General features: G+C 40.2%; 1 protein-coding gene and 1 non-coding gene across 2 annotated transcripts; both read right to left on the reverse strand.

The window, feature by feature from the left end:
- Positions 1–9,042: 9,042 nt before the first annotated feature.
- Positions 9,043–9,114, reverse strand: Trnam-cau (transfer RNA methionine (anticodon CAU)). The gene has a single exon. It is a non-coding gene; the product is annotated as a tRNA-Met (tRNA).
- A 2,300-nt stretch (positions 9,115–11,414) lies between these two features.
- On the reverse strand, positions 11,415–17,544 carry LOC148905366 (uncharacterized). Its single transcript, XM_089040280.1, has 2 exons — positions 15,693–17,544; positions 11,415–15,538 (listed from the first exon to the last, which is right to left on the reverse strand). Exons 1-2 carry the CDS (start codon positions 17,542–17,544, stop codon positions 11,415–11,417), a joined length of 5,976 nt encoding a protein of 1,991 aa, XP_088896406.1.
- Positions 17,545–19,226: the final 1,682 nt, after the last annotated feature.

Here is a 19,226-nt window from a genome sequence, read left to right on the forward strand (position 1 = left end):
GTGGCGATTTGTAAAATGTGCAAACAAGTTTATAACTGCGAATTTTCTTTCAGGAACAAACCATCCTATCTGCAGAAGAAATGTACAAGTTAAACCCTAATGTACAATCGACGTTCCTAGAGGACCTAAGCCAATATACGTAAGTATTCTGGATAACATTTAGATTGTGATCATCATAACATTATTAGTTCTTATAGATATTAATAATCTTTTGTTTCTTAATTTAGTACGAAACTTGACATGACATCATTAACAAAAGAGCAAATAGAGTTTGCTGAAAAGATAGCCAATGAAATCATGAAAGTAAGTCCAATTGCTTACTATCAATCACGTGACTTTTTGGAGTTGACTGGAGGGCAAATAAGCGGTTGACTGGGGGGCAACTAGCGGATGCTAAGTCAAAACAAATCAAAATAAGTCCTCAAACTATTGTATTTGACTATTTTCATGACATCAAACCAGAAAACAGGAGATCAAAACAACCTCCAGGATTCTACAAGCCATCAAAAAAGAGCTATTACCGGAAGTGACGTCTATTGATAGCAACCAATACCCATCCTCGGGAACCCAGCGAACCGGAAATGACGTCTCTCTTAACAGTGTGATCCAGTCCTTCATCAATTGCGTGTGGGACTGGACCGGGCGGTTGAGAATCTGAAACATACTGACATTTGATTTGCTCTGCCTTGCTAATCAGGAAAACAAACAGAGAAAGAACAAGCAGAGGAGAAAAAACTTCAAACAGAAAAATAGAAAATACTGAGGAGCCAGAGTGACAAGGGCGGGCGGGTGGTGACGCGCTCTGGGACCAATCAAAGATGAGTTACGTAAAGTGATGATCACGTGGAGTGATTACGTCACATTTCATTGTGGTCAATGACTTCCATAATGCAAATTTACAAATACTGAGATGAATGTAGCCTGACAAGGTCACACCCTTAAACAAAAATGTACAATGTTAGAAACTATATATAGACTGATTATCTGTGAGGACCCAGAGGGATAAATGCGGGCGGGTGGACAAATCACTTTGGATCTAGATATTGAAACATGTGACGTAGAGAGGGTGGTCACGTGAAGGAATATTGTGTCACGTGGTCAATTTTAATTTAAAACGGCACAGCGATCGAAATGAGTGAAACGAATGTGTACTTGAAGGAGTATACGTCACATGTAACGTGCTCAATGACAGCCTTATGAAATGTACGATAATTGAAATGAATTAATGTGACTAGTTGTCTGAGAGGAACTAGGGTGATAAGGGCGGGAGGGTGGCTTACGTACCGCTCTGGGTCCAAATATTAAGAGCCAACTCCCATTGATCCTATGGTCATGACATGTGGTCAATGACAGAGCAAAATACTATGTATACTATATATATATATGAAACCTGTAATTTACATGGAAAGACGAAAAATCAAAAGAAAAATCAAAAATTCGGACAATAAAGTGTATTAAAGTGTAACACGCTAAAGCGTATTTCACGGGTTTTTGAAAACCACTCTATTAAAAACTAAATCTACTGCCGATGGGGATAGTGTGGACGGGGGCTGAGTTAAGTGCTCCTTCAAAGTTTAAAGCAAGTCGAAGTGTATTTACCGATGGTAGTCAAGTTCATGGTTAACTCAAGTTTGAAACTCCAATGCAATACAAACCTTATGTCTTCATTCCTACGATGTACAAGCCGAATGTTGCTCATTATCCGAAGGACAATCCTGCTGTTGCTTCGCATGAAAACAATGAAATCAGTAAGTTGGTTAAACTACAAGAGTCTATGGTGGAATGTCAGCAACGATTAATCACTAATCAGCAAGAAAATCGTCATTTCATCGCTTCAACAATAAGGAATGGATTTGCACTTGCTCAAACCGACATGATGATATTTACCGGAGATCCTCTTGAGTACTTGGACTTTTTTCACGTTTTTCGACAACAACATCGAGAGACGAACAGTGTCAGACAGTGAAAGGTTGACTTATTTGTTGCAGTATTGCTCGAGGAAAGTTGTGCCTCGTTAGATCCAGCACTTGGATACAAGGAAGCAAGCAAAATCTTGAGTCGATACTTTGGTGAACCTTATCACATCGCCACAGCCCATGTGAACAAGCTTACAAATGGTCCTGTGATAAAGCTGTATGACAGTACTGCTCTTCTGGGGTTCTCAATGCAGATTAAATCTTGTGTCAACACCTTAATGCACTAGTCAATTGAAATCCCCGCCCCCCGGCCCCCGCGGCTAGCGGGGCACTGAACGGGGACGTGACGCGTTTTTGATGTGCTTTTAAGAGCATGATTGCACTGGGGGTTCGGGGATTTAACGAATGGTTTTCTCAGCGGGGAATCGAGCGGGGATTTTAACGCTCGTTTGAATATGTAAGGGCCTGGAAACAAGAGGTCGGCCATCTTGAAAAATACCAAGAAGGCGTTGTGATTCCAAGCACAGGCAGCCCGTAGCCTAGTATAGAGCAGTATGTCCCACACAAAACACATGCTCAAACAAACTTATAGCAGTTTCTACCTATAAACTTTTACACTGAACTCCACTGATAAGAACCTTTCTTAAAATTGTAGCCTTAATAGGTTCTTATGTGGAGGGGTCTTAAAGTGAGAATTTTAAGCCTAACAGGTTCTTAAAACCCAGGTTCTTATACGCGGGTTTTGTTCAGTCGTTTCGGTCAGTTCGAATGTAGAATCAGATCATGATTAATCTATTAAAACTACTGCTTCGCAATATTTACAAGCATTGTTCATTTTCAATTTAATACCATTAAATTCTCAGCTGACTAGACGTAAACCTAAACGTTTTCGCACGATTTGAGGTTCAGAGCCCAAGAAATTATTGAGTATTGAATATTCAGTGTATGGAACACACAACAATATTGGCTCTGTGTAGCACAAGAATTTGGAATTGGCGTGAAATGTGTTTCTTGTTGACTAGTAAACCAAAATAACGAGGCCACAATAGCGGGGGTTTTGACAGTGAATGTGTCCCCGACTACCGGGGGAAATGTCTGATTTTAACACCACTCAAATGTTAAATTCCCCGGTATTTCGCGGGGGTCGGGGGGTGGGGGTTTCAATTGACTAGTGCATAACAGCTATTGGCTTTCTGAATGATGTTAACAGTTCTGACAACTTAAGACGGATCGTGGAAAGATCACCGTTTAGCATTAGAACTCTAAGTGGCTATCAAGAACCAGACACCTACGAAGCATATCTATCAAACCCGGTATAAAGGAACTGCGTGACTTTATTGAAGAGCAATCTGAAGAAGCTAATGGCCCTGTGTTTGGAGACATTTTGCTGTCCAAGCCTAAATTACCAAGTTAACCTGATCAAGCGTCGAAGAGTTTTCCAATAAAGTATGTTCCTCAGTCTGCTGCACGTGCTGTATCAACTATGGTAACACAAGGAACACAAGCTGCACAAGATCAAAGACAGCGATGTGAAAGTCAACACGAGAAAGACGTTCGAATGAGCCGCATGAGTCAATGACTCATGAGTCAAATAGGGAAATTGATTATATTTTATATTCTAGTTGTTGGAATACCACCAAACGATCTGGGATAGAATATTGCTACCGTTTGTTATAGAAGGATTCAGTGGCCACCAGCTATAGCAGGGCTGAAATGCGCGGATAGACTGGAGCGAATAAACAAATCGGCGAGTATTCGTGCAGCTTTGCAGTGAGATGTTCTAATAAATACAGGTCTTATCTCAAAACCTATTGAGTTTGGTAAGTCTGTTAGTAGTAGAGATATCGTAGTTCAATTTTCAGTTCATAAAATATCGATTATTGGTTTAAATATGAACAACATTAGAGTGGAGTTGGAGTACAAGTCCAGTGAATGATTCGAAAATTCGAAAGTTCGAAAAGTTGGTTGGTGTTTTGAAACAATTACCATGGGAAGAAATGGATTTCAGTTCTAGGGTGAGTTAAACAATACATGCAGCAAATCAGCAGAGAATCTAATATTAAAATTTTGTTGAATTACTTTCACCTGATGTTTTTGGTTTACTGTGTTAGTGTTCAGTTGGCTAGACAATAAAGCTAGACACATGAAATCAGTACTGGAAGGGACAGAAGCAGTCCATGGCCGCTATAACTTCAATACCGGTACCATTTTTGATCATTTTCACGAGAGATATTATGATTTATTTTATTCGACTCATGACTCACAGACTCACGACTCATTCACTCACCGGACTCATAAAACAGACCGAACCTCTTAGTGCAGTAGTGTCCAAGTTTTTGATTGTTCGTTTTTAGTCAATAAGCTTATCAGTCAATATGGTCGCCCGGCCTGTAGACCAACAACTGTATTTTGTTTGATTCTTAGAAGTTTTGATCTTTGAAATCTCAATATCTATGAGATAAATAAATTACAGAATGGAAAATGAATGTACGGTTTTTATGCACTCGTAAATGCGTATCAGAAAAGTCACTCGTTCGCTACGCTCACTCGTTCGTTGTCTGATACTTCTCAACTCGTGCATAAAAACCGTACGCGCGCATTTTCCATTAAGTAATCTCTATGTCCATTGAGAAAAGGACAGGTGCTAGTTTTTTTCTTGGAAGATTCTTCGACAAAGTTTTCCATGGCCGACATTTTTTTAAGCTTTGAATTCCTGGTTAATTTTACTTATAAAACGAAAGATAACTACAAATAATCCAATACAATATCAGGTTTAGTGAAATTACCTCGGATGTCTTTCATTGAAATCGAAATCGAAATTTTGGAGATTTCCGAACTTTTATGGAGAAATCAAGACTATGAAACAGACTTGAAAACTGGTAAAAAAAGCAAAATACATAAGCTTACTTTTACTTCTTTTACACTAATAACGATGTTTGGTTAATTATCCACATGCTTTTACAAGAACCGTATTTTCATTCATAAAAGTCTACTATTTTTCGAGAACCTTGAAAACATATAAGCTTACTAGATTTTGAAAATTCAATTTTACCAGTTTTTATCTTGTTAACAACAAAAGTTTTTGAAAAACTAATAAGCTACATTCATTTCAGTATACTTGACAAGAACAACTGAGGCAAAATAGAAAATAACGCAAAATGCAATGCAAATACAAAATAAAATTTTCTTTGTCAGTAAATTGGCATTTGGAAATGTTTTTAAATATTTTCTTAGCTTGTGAAAGTGAAAGACAAGGTACCGCTCTTTATACTTAAGCAATAGAAAACTTTTTCCGTGTTTACATAGCCTGATAGCAACACGAGGGGAGGTTGGGAGAATTCGAGACGGTTATACAAACCCGAGACGTAGTCGAGGGTTTGCATAACTGTCGAGAATTCTCCCAACCCCCCGAGTGTTGCTATCAGGCTATGTAAACACAGAGAAAAAAGTTTTCTATTGCTTTTATAAAATAAATACTAACGGAAAACATTACCACTTGCAAGAAAATAAATCTTTATTTGAATTTGATTCTCATTTCAAAATACAAATTCTCCATACATCACGAACTTCGATCGTTAGCCAATCAAATTTTGTGTAATAAACGACGAGGAGGCAAATGTGAAGCGAGAAAGAATCGCTAGCTATTTTAAACATTTATCATTCTAAAACTTTAAAACAAATACAAAGAAATGTCCAAAGATTGAATAGAAATCTTAATAAAAGATTTCAGAATTGATTATCTTTACGAAAGTGATCAAAAGTGGATAACAAGTGTCACTGTGAATGGAATTCTCGGTTGAAAGAAACGTGGTTTTGCTCAATTTGACAGCGAGAAAACATGGCAGCGAAGTTGATTGTTTCGTCTTGCCTCGAGAAGATATTTTGTGGAGCTGAAGAGCTATCGCTGGAAAACGTTTGAAGCTGCTGACTGTTTCCTTGAAATACTTGTATTCTTTATCGGGCGGTGCATTTAAATCATGAGAAAGCACGTCGCTGAACAACCGAAGCTGTCCTGACGGAGGACGTGTGTTGTAGCTCCTGAGGGAATTCTCTTTGCGGTGACCAACGAGAGATTGTCATGATATTACGATCAGAAAGACCTGCATGAGACCATAGGGTTATGCCTGTGGCCCTGACACAAGTCAAAATTTGGAACTTCGTCTTCAAAATACATTTTTGGGGGCGTTTTTTTCCTCGAAAGAAACTGTAAATTTTTAATTTTTGAACTTGTACCGGGAAAACACGAAAGTTGTGACGTCACAACTGTGTTTACATACCCTCATGCAAACATGGCTATCAACCAATCACAGCGTGCGTACTATTTAATTTATTTTATAAAATAGCATATCTCACAACAACACAAATTTAACTCATTTTTATAATCATGTACTAGGTCGAAAAGCTCAATAAACAGTTGGACATTTGGTGTAATTTTAAACTCATTCAAAATTTAGATATTAAATTATCTGTAGAAAGATATAAAATTATTGAATGAAACTCCAAATCAAAGTACTCTTACCGTAATAACAAAACATGTACACTTTTTTCACACGTTTGTCATTCTAGTTTGTTGCTCGTTTGCCGGTAATTTTAGGAATTTAGGTTATTTAGCTGTAAACTTTGTCAAAAATCTCTTGGATTTGTCTAATTGTGGAATTCAAAAAGTGCTTTTTCAAATGATTATTTTATATCATGTATGAACTACGAATACTCTTACCATAATAACAAAACAAGTACTTTTTTCGCTCGTTGGTAATGCTAGTTTGTTGCTCGTTTTCCGGTAATGTTGTCATTTTCCAAGTGACGCGTGTGATTTGAAAGCTCGACCAATCAGAAACGCGATGTAAACCAGGCGGGAGATACTTTTAGTGTTACGCACGAGATTGCTTAACAGAATTAACAAAACCATTATTCTTGAGAAGCAATCCCCAAATGAGTATCACAATCCGGCTTCTCTGGACGCCATTTTCATTCCTGACTCGATTCAAACTTGATTTTGATTCAAACTTATTGTATTTTTTGGCATTTATATATACATTTCATGGCTTACTAACATCATTCTTTTATAAACATATAAACAAAGCAAATCCAAAAATAAAAACAACCCATACTTGTCAGAGCAGCTCAATCATGCCCAATCATGCACTTCTAGAAGAGCGGAAGCTAACTATAAGAATTGGAAAAAGATGATATCTAGATACTTTGAAAGATCGAGTCCTTGCACCGTAAAAAGATGGCTAGCAGACTTGCTCGGCAAAATAAAACCCACATCAAATTGCCAATTTGACCAAAAATTATAACGGGGAGGGGTACCTTTACTAACTTGTTGTGGAGCCTCAAAGTTTTAAGAAAAATATATATTTGGCAATCAAATTTTTTAATTAAGTTTTATGTCATATTTAATGTCAAAATATATAAGATTTGTTCTACATATTATTAGAATAACTAATCTTGTGCCCAGAACTCACGTTCCTCTTGGTCACTACCGAGAAACGAGAGCCTCTGGCTGTAAACGATTTTGAGTTGGCTTCCGGTCCGTCAATTTCGGACAGGAATTTTCAAGTGCGCATGCCTAAATCACAGGTAAGCTGATGCTTGGGTTACCTTAATTAGTAGTATACAGCGTGTGCTTTCACCAACGGGTGAATCAGGGTAGATCGGTTGATTCACCAGAGAGTGACGTCATCTTACTTCTACGACTAACGTAGTGAAGTTAGAGCCCAAAGTGTCAGAAGTCGTAGGAACCAATCAGAAGCCATTCCAATAACCAGGGGAACTGCGGAGCTATCTCCCAGACCCCTTCTCCGGGCTTCTGGACTGGTCATATCTAATTTTAGAAGCACTGGAAATCTTGCCTTGTTAGGCCTTTTGGGCTTCCTTTGTCAAAGACCAGGTTTCTAAGCTACATTCAAGATGGTGGACAATTTTAAGTATTTCTTAGCTGTAATATCTGCAGTTCTTATCTATATTCTTGACATTGACAGTGTTCAGGAATGTTTTATCAGAGAACAGAACATAGCTATATCTTATTAAACTACGTAGTACACGTTATCCCGATATGGTTGTATTCTACTAACGGGATAATATTCGTGACACGCTAGTATGGCTAAACATACTAAGGAAATTCACCAGGCTGTTATACAAAGAGCTTGATACCACACACATACTACTTGTACTTGCTAACGTTCTCTGAGAAGGCAGCACTCTGCAAAGGCCTAATTAAAGTCGCCATGCCGGCCCCAGAAAGCTTCATCAGTGGAAATTACAACAAACCAACAAAATCATGAATACATTAATGAACAGCTGCTCCAAAGGTAATACAAAGCTATTCTACTATAAGAAGTAAAGTTCTATTACAAATTTGTTAGTAGAAGTACTTCAATAACCTAGATAAGATTAAAAAGTAATCAGACATTGAAAGAGAAGAACAGCTACACCAAAAAAAATAACTTGGAGAATTCGGGTATCGATCCCGGTACCTCTCGCATGCTAAGCGAGCGCCCTACCCCCTTGTTCTTATAAGTTACTAATGTTAGTTACACTAGATCCAACTATTTTCGCATTACTCTACCGTCTACTTCAAGAGTTGAATATTGTATAAATGTTTTATCGATATCACTCGAGAGGATGGTCAAATATATAGATGCAACCATCTGTTGGTAAAAAAACATCAGATCGGCTGATAAAAACTACTTTGTACCTCAAAAACCAAATGCATTATTTGTTTTTATTATACGGTACACTAATTCCCCATGTATCGCTCGAATCCCCATGCTCGCTCGAATTATGGCCGCTTTCACTAGTATTGTTTGTATTATGCCAAAACATTTCCCACACCGGGCCATGGCGGTGAGAGCGCCAGATCCTAACCACTAGATCATGTGGGAATATAGTAACTGGAAGTTTACGATTTGGGTATGTTTCGTTGATTTCATCCGATGAAATACGCCTTTTGCTATCTTATAAACCCGAAAAAGAAACAAAAATGAAAAGGAGATTAAAATTGTCTAATTTTTCTGGAGTTTTACACAAAAAACCGCGACTCGAAATAAAAAGGAATGACAATCTGATCAGCAGAATGAATAACCACGAAAAGAAGAAAGGAATAAAAATACTAATAACTACATAGCAGAGCAAGGTTTCGATCCTTGGACCTCTGGGTTATGGGCCCAGCACGCTTCCACTGCGCCACTCTGCTTACAACTGTTTCCCTATGAATAGAATTGATACGAGCGATCAATCAAAATGAATATTTGAGAAATGAGTAGGGGCGCTTGACTTTCTTTTTTACAGCGCGCGAACTAGGAAAGGATGCCAAGGATATTAAACCTTGACAGTTATCAAATTGTCTCAACCTCCACCACCCCCAATTTTTATGTTTTCGATGTGTGGGAGTCCGCTTAATGTTGTAACACAGGATTATACTTTGATGAGAAACAAAGGCAAATTGCGCAATCGCGGGCATAATACGTGTTTGTAGAGGCTCATTTGTATCTCATTACACGGTTTGAATTTGGCGGGTCTCGGATAGTAATATAATAACTATGGCAAAATATTCGGGAATTTTGCTTCAAATTTTTGAAACTCAGCCCCAAACCCCCTACATTTTATCCCTAAATTGTAGGAAAATAGGCCAAATTTCAAGCAAAGTTCAAATTTTCATGTTGGTGTGCCTTTCTTCCCAACAATGAACACTCGGGTTTCAATCATTTGGTTATTGTGATATCTAAAAATGCTAAAATATTTGAAAAAAAGTCCCGTCATTTTGACTTTGAAGTTGTGAGGTCCATATGAAGGAATGTATGGAGTTTGATTACACAATCATCGCGCTTGCGAAATAAAATTCAAATTTTGTTCTTTGTCAATCACAAAATGTACACTCGGTTTATAAAATACTGGTATGCATTGCAGATTTCAGTGGGAAATGCGCAGCTTGTTTAACGCGAAAAAGTCCCGTAATTTTGCAACTTTTTCGAAGGTGTTCTTCCCTTACAACAGATAGTCAGTATGTTGCTTACGTCTTAACTATGGTGCTCCGCTATATCATGTAAACGACGACGAAATTAATTTAGTATGTAATATATAAGACTGAAAATCCAAGTTTAGTAAAAGCCGCTTCTCGGTCAACTGCTCCCAGAAAGTTTGTAAACGAGGATAGCACAGCTTGACCTTTTGAGATGAAGATCACTTAACTGTTAATGCTGAATGAAAGCAAAAAATAGACATCCTTTCTAACGAAAAAAATTCTTGTTGTCTTGAATCATTAAAAGTCGTTTATAAAAGAGAATATATAAATATAAAAAAAGATCTGTGTCTAGATGAAATGAAGAAGAAGAAGAAATAAGTACTCTTAATGCGGTGGGAATCGAACCCACGTCCACCAACTTTAATTACATAATTAATTCCAAAATACAGAAGGAAAAAACAGTGCCTTCATGCCATACCCCAAGACATCCGCTGGGTCATCGTATGGACTTCGGACATGACGGCGATTAAGTCCCTCTGCCCTTGGTTGTACGGATTACGCAGGATAGTGTTCTAGCCGAAGCATCAGGGGAGAGACTAGCCGGCCCCCAGACCATATCTACAGCTAATCCCTTGCACTCTGCCACGCACTGGCACGTTGATTTGAAGTGGAAAATTATCTAGTCTATCTGGTTCAGTCTTTGGTGTCATGCAGTATTGTTGTGCTAATTTCCTAAAATCGTGGTCCAGTGGAAAAAAATTGGGCTTCCAAGACACTGAGTCAAGCACGTTAGAAAAAGGTTGGTACTTGGATGGGTGACCTGAAATTCTAAGTTATCCGACTCTGTTTTTTTTAAAGATTGTCGAATAGATATTAAACTTATAAAAGTGTATTGCACTTATAATCCGCCATAGTTTAATCCTTTCCTGTCTACCCAAATGTTTTGAAGGTTTTATGCCAGGTGTAATGCCTTTATTTTGTTGGTGTTGTCATTATTGTCGTTTTGGGCTGTTTTGAGTGTTCATGGTGTAGTGGTTCTAGATTATCTCGAGGACTATAGTCAAGATGCGTGACGTTCAAGTTCTAGATTATCAGTTTATTCAGAGTTCAGTCAGTCAATGATTTCACAATTCCACGTTACAGGATTAATTTCACGAGTTCAGGTTTTCACGATTTCAGGTTTTCACGAGTTCAGGTTTTCACGATTCGCTAGAATGACAATTGCAAAACCTTCTATGAGAATATATTCTGTCCAAGAAAAACGGAATCATTATACTTACACATATGTGCTGTCCTGAAGATAAAATCATTCGAATTCCGGATTCATTTTTTAAAAACCACAACAACTTGTCTACTCTTCCCTATAACAACTCTGTCCCATTCCCACGAGCTCCTTCTCTCTCTTCCACAGGGAACCCGCTTCTATCATGCATAAGCTATAACATTCCGCCCCCTATGAACGGTCTATACTAAAACGTTCATACTATAACAGTTTCGACTAAATTATAAACGCAAAGTCTGAGTCTCTTGGTTCAAACGTCATCTTCATCTTCGGCTTCCAGCAAGCATAACTTGTGGATTGGACGTCGGTAGCTGTTTTCCTTAGTCTTCACTTCTACACTTCGAACCAAACCATCACTTCCTGGAAACACCTTAGTAACTCTGCCTAGCGGCCATTTGTTCCTTGTAGGGTTTTCGTCAGCTACCAGCACCAAATCATCAATCTGTATGTTTCTCTTTGGTTGTCGCCATTTTTGTCTCTCTTGTAGTGAGGGTATATATTCTTTCAGCCATCTCTTCCAGTAATGGTTGGCTAACAACTGTGCTTGTCTCCATCGTTTCTTGCTGTATTTGTCCGATTCGTCTATCATCTCAGAGGGTAGGTTGGTGGTTGGACGGACGTTCAGGAAATGACTCGGAGTTAACGGTTCGTCATCATCAGGATTCGGCGGATTTCGAGTTAGCGGTCTGCCATTGGAAATGCGCTCCGCCTCGGTAAATACGGTATGTAGCACTTCTTCGTTGACTGTCTCTTGTCCCATTATGGCTTTGATGCTTCTCTTGACAGTTTTCACAAGCCGTTCCCATACACCTGACATGTGTGGGGCTCCTGGTGGGTGAAATACCCATTTGCATCCGCGTTCCATCAGCTCCCCTGCAATCTTGCGGGAGTCTATCTCTTTAATGGCTTCCTTGATTTCTCTGCCCGCCCCGACAAAATTTGTTCCATTATCCGATCTTATTTCTTTGACGTGACCTCTTCGGTTCAGGAACCTTACCAAGACCATGATAAAGTCGTCAGTTTCCAGCGATTTTGCGACCTCCAAGTGGACGGCGCGGGAGTTCATGCACACAAAGATGGCTCCCCATCTCTTCTCGGTTACTCGTCCTCTTCCTCTCTTGATATGGAAGGGTCCAAAATAATCTACCCCTGTGTAGGTAAATGGTGGTTCATATGGTGTTAAGCGAACTTTTGGTAGCTCACCCATTTCTTGGTTTGTCGTTTGAGGTCTCTGTTTCTTGCAATCGATACATCTTCCGAGGATTCTTTTTATGGCAACTCGTGCTTGGATTACCCAGAATTGTTCTCTCAGGAGGGCTAGCACTTGCTCTTGACCACAGTGTCCGTTCTTCTCATGCAAGTAACGTATCAAGATTGTCGTAACGTGACTCTTCCGAGGCAAAATTATTGGGTGCATTGCGTCATGGGAAATTGGTGCCTTAGCCAATCTTCCACCAACACGAAGTAGACCATCATCATGTAACTTTGGGCTTAGACTTGCTGTGGGGCTGTGTCCTTGAACTTGTTTCTTCTTCTTGAGGCTCTGCATTTCTTCGGAAAAGGCTTCACGTTGCACAATCCTAGCAACCTTCAATTTAGCGTTCTGCAGGTCTTCAGTAGAAATACGTTTCTCTTTCACGTGTCGGGACTTGATCCATTCGGTGAATTTGACTAGCCAGGCAACTCGGCGCAGGAGTACTATCCAGTTGGAATACCTCCTTGTAAGTTCCTCCACAGATGATCTGCGTTCAGGTACGGTCAGATAAGCTTCTTTCTTAACTTCCAGATCTTGTACGCTAACTTCTTCAAACTTGTTCTCGGGCCAGTTCTCTTTCGTCTTCCACAGAAACTCTGGTCCTTTAAGCCAGCGTTGGTTCTTGAGATATTCTTCAGTGTCAAGACCACGGCTTGCATCATCTGCAGGATTGTCCTTGCCTGGACAATGTCTCCACTGTTCGGGCAGTGTTTCCTCTCTGATTTCGGTCACTCTGTTTGCGACGTATGTTTGGAAACGTCGAGTTTCGTTTCTGATATAGTTTAGAACTATCATGGAGTCGGTCCAAAATGTTACTTGTTGGACATCAAGCTCTAGCTCTTTCCTCACTGTCTTGTCAAGACGCGTTGCAAGTACCGCTGACTGCAATTCAAGACGAGGGATGGTGAGGGTCTTGATAGGGGTGTTTCTGGACTTAGCCATCACAAATGAGCATTCGATTCTTCCATCATGATACTCGGCTCTCAAGTACGATACTGCTCCATACCCGACCTCGGACGCATCACAGAAGTGGTGAAGCTCAAGAGAAATTCTTTGTTCACTTGTTCGCGTAAAATAACATCTCGGTACACATACTCGCTCCAGCAGTGGAAGATTCTCTTTCCAGCTGGACCATTTTTGTAGGATCTCACCTTCAAGTGGTTGGTCCCACTTATACTTCTTCTTCCACAGTTCTTGCATGATTCTTTTTGCAGGCAATATCACTGGTGCTGCAAAGTTTAGAGGGTCGAAAACCGCACTAATAGTTGAAAGAGCTCCTCTCATTGTATTCGGTTTCTGCAATTCTGACACTTTAAACCCAAAGGTGTCTGACTCGACATCCCAGCGTACACCGAGGGCTCTTTCTGTTGGTAGTTCTTGGAGTTTCAGATCGAGGAAGGACGTGGCTTTCTTTTCTTCTGGTATTTCAGCTAGGACCTCGCGGTCGTTGCTGATGAACTTCGTTAACTTGAAGCCTCCTTTCATACACAGCTGTGTCAGTTGGTCAGCCATGCGCGTTGCAGCGTCCGCATTAGGTAACGACTTTAGGACGTCATCGACATAAAAGTTGTTCTTTACAGTGTGAACTGTCGCAGTATCGAAGTCGTCGCTGTTGTCATCCGCTGTTTTCTTCAGGGTTGAGTTTGCTGCACACGGCGAGTCTCTTGCACCAAATATATGAACTGTCATCACATACTCTTCAGGAGGATCATCAGCATCTCCACTCCACCATAAGAATCTTAGAGAGTCTTGATCTTCTTCACGTACTCCGACTTGATGGAACATGCTTTCGATGTCCGCTACAAGTGCAACTTTGTCTTCATGGAATCGCAGTAATACGCCAAGCAGACTGTTCGTGCAGTCGGGTCCCTGAAGCAGATTCTTGTTCAATGACGTACCTTCATGTTCAGCAGCGGCGTCGAAAACAATACGCACTTTTCCTGGCTTATTAACGTTCGTAACTCCGAAGTGAGGTAAGTACCATGTTCGCGGTCCAATCTGCGAAGTTTCTTCAGCGGAGAGTTTGCGCGCGTATCCTTTCTCGATGTAGCCATTCATGGTGTCACGATACACTTCTTCGAACGCTCGATCCTTTTGAAACCTTTTCTTGAGGCTCAACAGTCTCTTTTCAGCTTGCTCGCGATTGTTTGGCAATTTCACGTCATCTTTCTTCCACAGCAGTCCGGTCTCGTAATGTCCTTCTTTAAACACTGTTGTCTCTTCAAGCTTCGCTACTGCTCTCAGATCTTCTCTTGAAAGCACCTCTTTTTCTTTGACATCCTGTCTTATTCCGTAGTCATCTATCTTCCAGAATCTTTCTATCTGTTCACGTAACTTCAGGTTTTCTATGTCAGTAAAGTGCAAGTCAAGTTTCGTTCGTTGTGTTTTTCCTTCAATAGTACCCGTAATGACCCACCCAAGGGGCCCTCTCTGAGCCTGGAGCTTACAGGTAGGTTCATCAGATTTCCGTACTTCAATTATCTCGTGTGCTTCGTCAACATCCTTGCCAATCAACACAGATACCCGCGGGACTTCTACTTCCGGTACTTCAATGTCTATCAGATGAGGGTACGCATTTCTGTTGATATTGGAAGGCAAGAGGTCTTCAAAAATGCTGAATTTTTGTGATATCAACCCTTCCTCTACTGTGATTGGTTGTCCTTCGCCATCGGCAGACTGTATCTGGAACTCAGCCAGTTGGAACTCTTCTTCTTCTTTATTCATCAGCGTGTTGACCGATATTCTTTTCTTTCTTCCTTTGAGTCCTATCATCTCTGCCACTTCGGCGTCAACTACGGTGGCACGGGACCCGTTGTCCAGGAGTCCATACGTCGTTATCGCACTTCCATCCGGCGCGGAGATCTTTATCGGTACCACGTGCAGAAGTATACTTTTGTCTGTATTTCGTACGTTGGTTGCGTACTGGTCGGTTTTCCTCTGTTCAGGAGCAGGCCTCTGGTCGTTACTCGGTGGATCCTTTCTTTGTTCCCTTTCTTCAGCTTTCTTGTCGACTGGGGCTGCTTTCGGTCTGGGAAAGTTGTGTAGCAGCTTGTGGTGGCGTCGCTCACTTCCGCATCCACAGTTCTCGTTCGATTTGCATTGTGTTCTTAAGTGTCCCGCTTTCAAGCAAACATGACACAGTTTATTATTCTTCACGACGTTCCATCTGTCCGTGATGTCTTTCCTTGCGAACTGTGTACAATGTAGAAGGTCGTGGCTTCCAGAGCAGCAGACACAGCGACCCGGCGTACTTGCGTTTTCTGTTTTTATTACCGGCTTGATACGCTTCCTTAGGTCTGACGTCGGTCGTGAAGGTGGCGGTTTTCAGCGGAGGTTGAGCTTTCATTACCTTGTGAGTGAATCTCATTGGTCTAGCAGTGTTCGTTTTCGATTCACTGTTCCGTGATGAAGTTGTAGTGACAAAGGCGGGATCGTTCTTGATTGCTGCTTGTCTTTTCACAAATGCCGCAAGGTCCTTCAACTTCGGTGACATCTCTTTCTCTCTGATGAAGTACAGGGTATCTCCCCACCTTGCTGATAGGTAGTTTGGCAACCTACTTACGATCAGCTTCAGGTTCGACGTCGTGCTTGCTTCAATTTCGTATTCTCCTTCCAGCTTCTTCGATGCTGATTCAAGTTGTTCTGCAAAGTTACGTAGTCCTTTGTTGTCATCATGGGCTAACTTTGGACCAATGGTCAGTTTTTCGATACATGCGGCTGCAACCGCGGATGGGTGTCCGTATCGTTCCTCTAGCAGCTTCACAACATCGTCGTACTTGCATCCAGACGCTCGTTGAACTACTTCATACGCTTCTCCGCAGACAAATTTCGGTAAGAACTCCAGTTTTTGTCCGTCGGTCAATAATCCGTCCTCTAAATTGTCTTTCAGGCGGCTTCTAAGACTGGGGAAGTCGTCAGCATCTCCGGAGAACTTTACAGGCTGCATGGCTTGCAACATGTTCAACTTCAGCATAATTGCATTGTGGGTTGTAGTTTCTTGTAAGATGGATTCTTCTCTTCGAGGTCTCTCAGAATGGTATCTTTCGTCGGCCATAACGTTTTGGGCGTGGCTCTTGTCAGCGCTTTCTTCTTGCATGTCGTACCTCTTAGGAACGTGGGAGTTTCTCCAATATTCATCGTACTTCTCGGGGCATTGGGAGCTTCTCTGGTATTCATATTCATATTCTCGTTTTATTCTCTCATCGCGGTCATCCGGTACATGGATGCGTGTGGTTTCGTTCACGACCCAATCAGTGGTCTGGTCTTCCTTTGTCAAGGGGGTGCTTGTGTAAAGGCATGGTCCACGTGGTAATTCTAGATCGGACTCTTCATCCTCTGACATAAATTCGGCTTCCTTTTCTGCTATCTTGGCTTCAAATCTCAGTTTTCTTACTGTTTTTTGCTTCTCTAGTTCAATGTCTATCTTGCGCTTTTCCATTTCCGCTTCCAATTTTGCTATTTCTTCAGCTTGTTCTGCCATCATTTTCTTCAATTCCGCGTTTTTCTGTAGTTCTCGTTTCTTCGAAGAGCTCAGCGATCTAGTTTTCGACTTAGTAGACCCCCCTGCGTAGGAATATTGGCTTATTGTCTCATTATCTCTTTGTCGGCGAACTGGCGCCTGCTCGTCTTCTCGACATTGTTGTGCCTGTCTCAAACGCTCGCATGCGGCATAGGCACACTTGTGATAATTATCTTTGGCATGTTCGTGTTGTTGTTTTACTCGTAAAAGTTCTGTTTCACTTACATCTTCCTCGATGTAAACACTGTATTCATTTCTGTACAAATCCCATGCAAGTTCTAATTTTTTTAAATAATCAACAATTTTTTCGGCTTCGAAGCATCGTTCCACGTCTCCAACTTGGTTGACAAGTCTTGACAGGTGGGATAAATATCCCGCCAAGGAATGTCGTCTTTGTGTAATCCGTTCGGCTTTACGGCCTTCGAAATCTTTCATATTTTCTTGAATAATTCTCTTACCTCTTCGGGATCCAAGATCCAACTCTCGCTCAAGTTGTCTCCCATATTCAGACGGTCCTTTTATCATGTTTTCAAGTTGTTTTTCTAATTCGAGGATTCTTTCATGTTGTTGCTCGATGGTCAAGTTCGGGTTTCCTTCGGCATTCATCTTGTGTTTTCTTTCTCAATCAGTTCGTTCAGATTTGACGATATGTCGAATTTTGTAGTGGTTCTAGATTATCTCGAGGACTATAGTCAAGATGCGTGACGTTCAAGTTCTAGATTATCAGTTTATTCAGAGTTCAGTCAGTCAATGATTTCACAATTCCACGTTACAGGATTAATTTCACGAGTTCAGGTTTTCACGATTTCAGGTTTTCACGAGTTCAGGTTTTCACGATTCGCTAGAATGACAATTGCAAAACCTTCTATGAGAATATATTCTGTCCAAGAAAAACGGAATCATTATACTTACACATATGTGCTGTCCTGAAGATAAAATCATTCGAATTCCGGATTCATTTTTTAAAAACCACAACAACTTGTCTACTCTTCCCTATAACAACTCTGTCCCATTCCCACGAGCTCCTTCTCTCTCTTCCACAGGGAACCCGCTTCTATCATGCATAAGCTATAACACATGGTATATTCATATTTAACCTAACAAGAAACCAAAAGTGTGTAAGTTATATGCCCTGATTTTATTTATTTTTCTCCTTTTCCCCCGGTCTTTTGTTACTTAACTTCCTTTTTCCTTTGGTTCTTTCTTTCCTTTTCAATTGCCCTCTCTTTATATGCTTTTATCTTCTTCGCTTCGAATCTTATATTATTTTTCTAAAATTTCTTTCTTAATTTTAAATTCTTTCTCTAATATTTCCATTTTTGCTTCTCCTTCATTATTCTCTTTTCTCTCTCCTTTGCTTCAATTATAGAAAGAGGTAGTTCAGACCCCTGACAAGGAGAAGGAGATTCAAGAGGCGCCACTAGAGGTCCCAGATTCAATAAAAGATAACCCACAATCCAAGACTCCTCTTTTGAGAATGGATAGAACATAGAACACAGAACACCCCTTTTTTAATGCACCTATTTTTTAATGCACCCCTTTTTTAAACCCCGTTCAAAAGGTAATAATATACATGAAAAATACTCAATTGTGATTGGCTTAGAGAGCAGGGTTGTTCAGAATGGATGCGGAAAAGTCGCTTCCTCATGGTCTCATGAAGTTCTCATCCAGTAAAAGAACTTTTGAGGCTCCGAATCGAATCAACTCTTAAATCATATTCTTCCATTAATTAAGTTTTCATTTTTCTATTTTATTGATATTTTTGTTTTGCGATAATCAAAATTTTTAGATTATAAAAGAGATTTTTTTCATGCAAAGGATATGATAAATGTTTTTGTTCATTTGCAAGTATCTTTACTTTGAAATCAACCGGGAACAGGAATTCTGTGGTGTGTATGTACAATAGCGTAATTCATCCACGACAGAGTATCGACCGTGAAATATTGGATGGATTGTTTTTATTTATGAAAATTGACCCCTTTCGTAGAGCTTTCTAGGTGTCGTCGCCCGAAAGCCGAGTAGAATGCTAGGTGATGCTCCCGCGATTATACGAGAGGCTAAATTTTTATCAAATAACTGTTTTCATATTTTGAAGCAATAATAACAGGGTGTTCTTAGGATAGTCAGTCCGCTTATTTGCATTCATTCGCACCATCCCATAAGCCAATTATCGCTTAGTTATTGTATTCTAACCAAAGTCATTCAGCTTCTAATGAGCGCTAATTTCAAACTTGATTATATTGCAAGCATCCTCTTAAAGTGTATATCAAGGAATAAATTTTAATTTC

This window comes from Actinia tenebrosa, unplaced genomic scaffold (genome assembly GCF_029948245.1).
Source record: "Actinia tenebrosa isolate PJP-AT-01 unplaced genomic scaffold, QUT_ActTen_1.0 PGA_scaffold7__59_contigs__length_16204524, whole genome shotgun sequence".
In the NCBI taxonomy this organism is placed as follows: Eukaryota; Metazoa; Cnidaria; class Anthozoa; order Actiniaria; family Actiniidae; genus Actinia; species Actinia tenebrosa.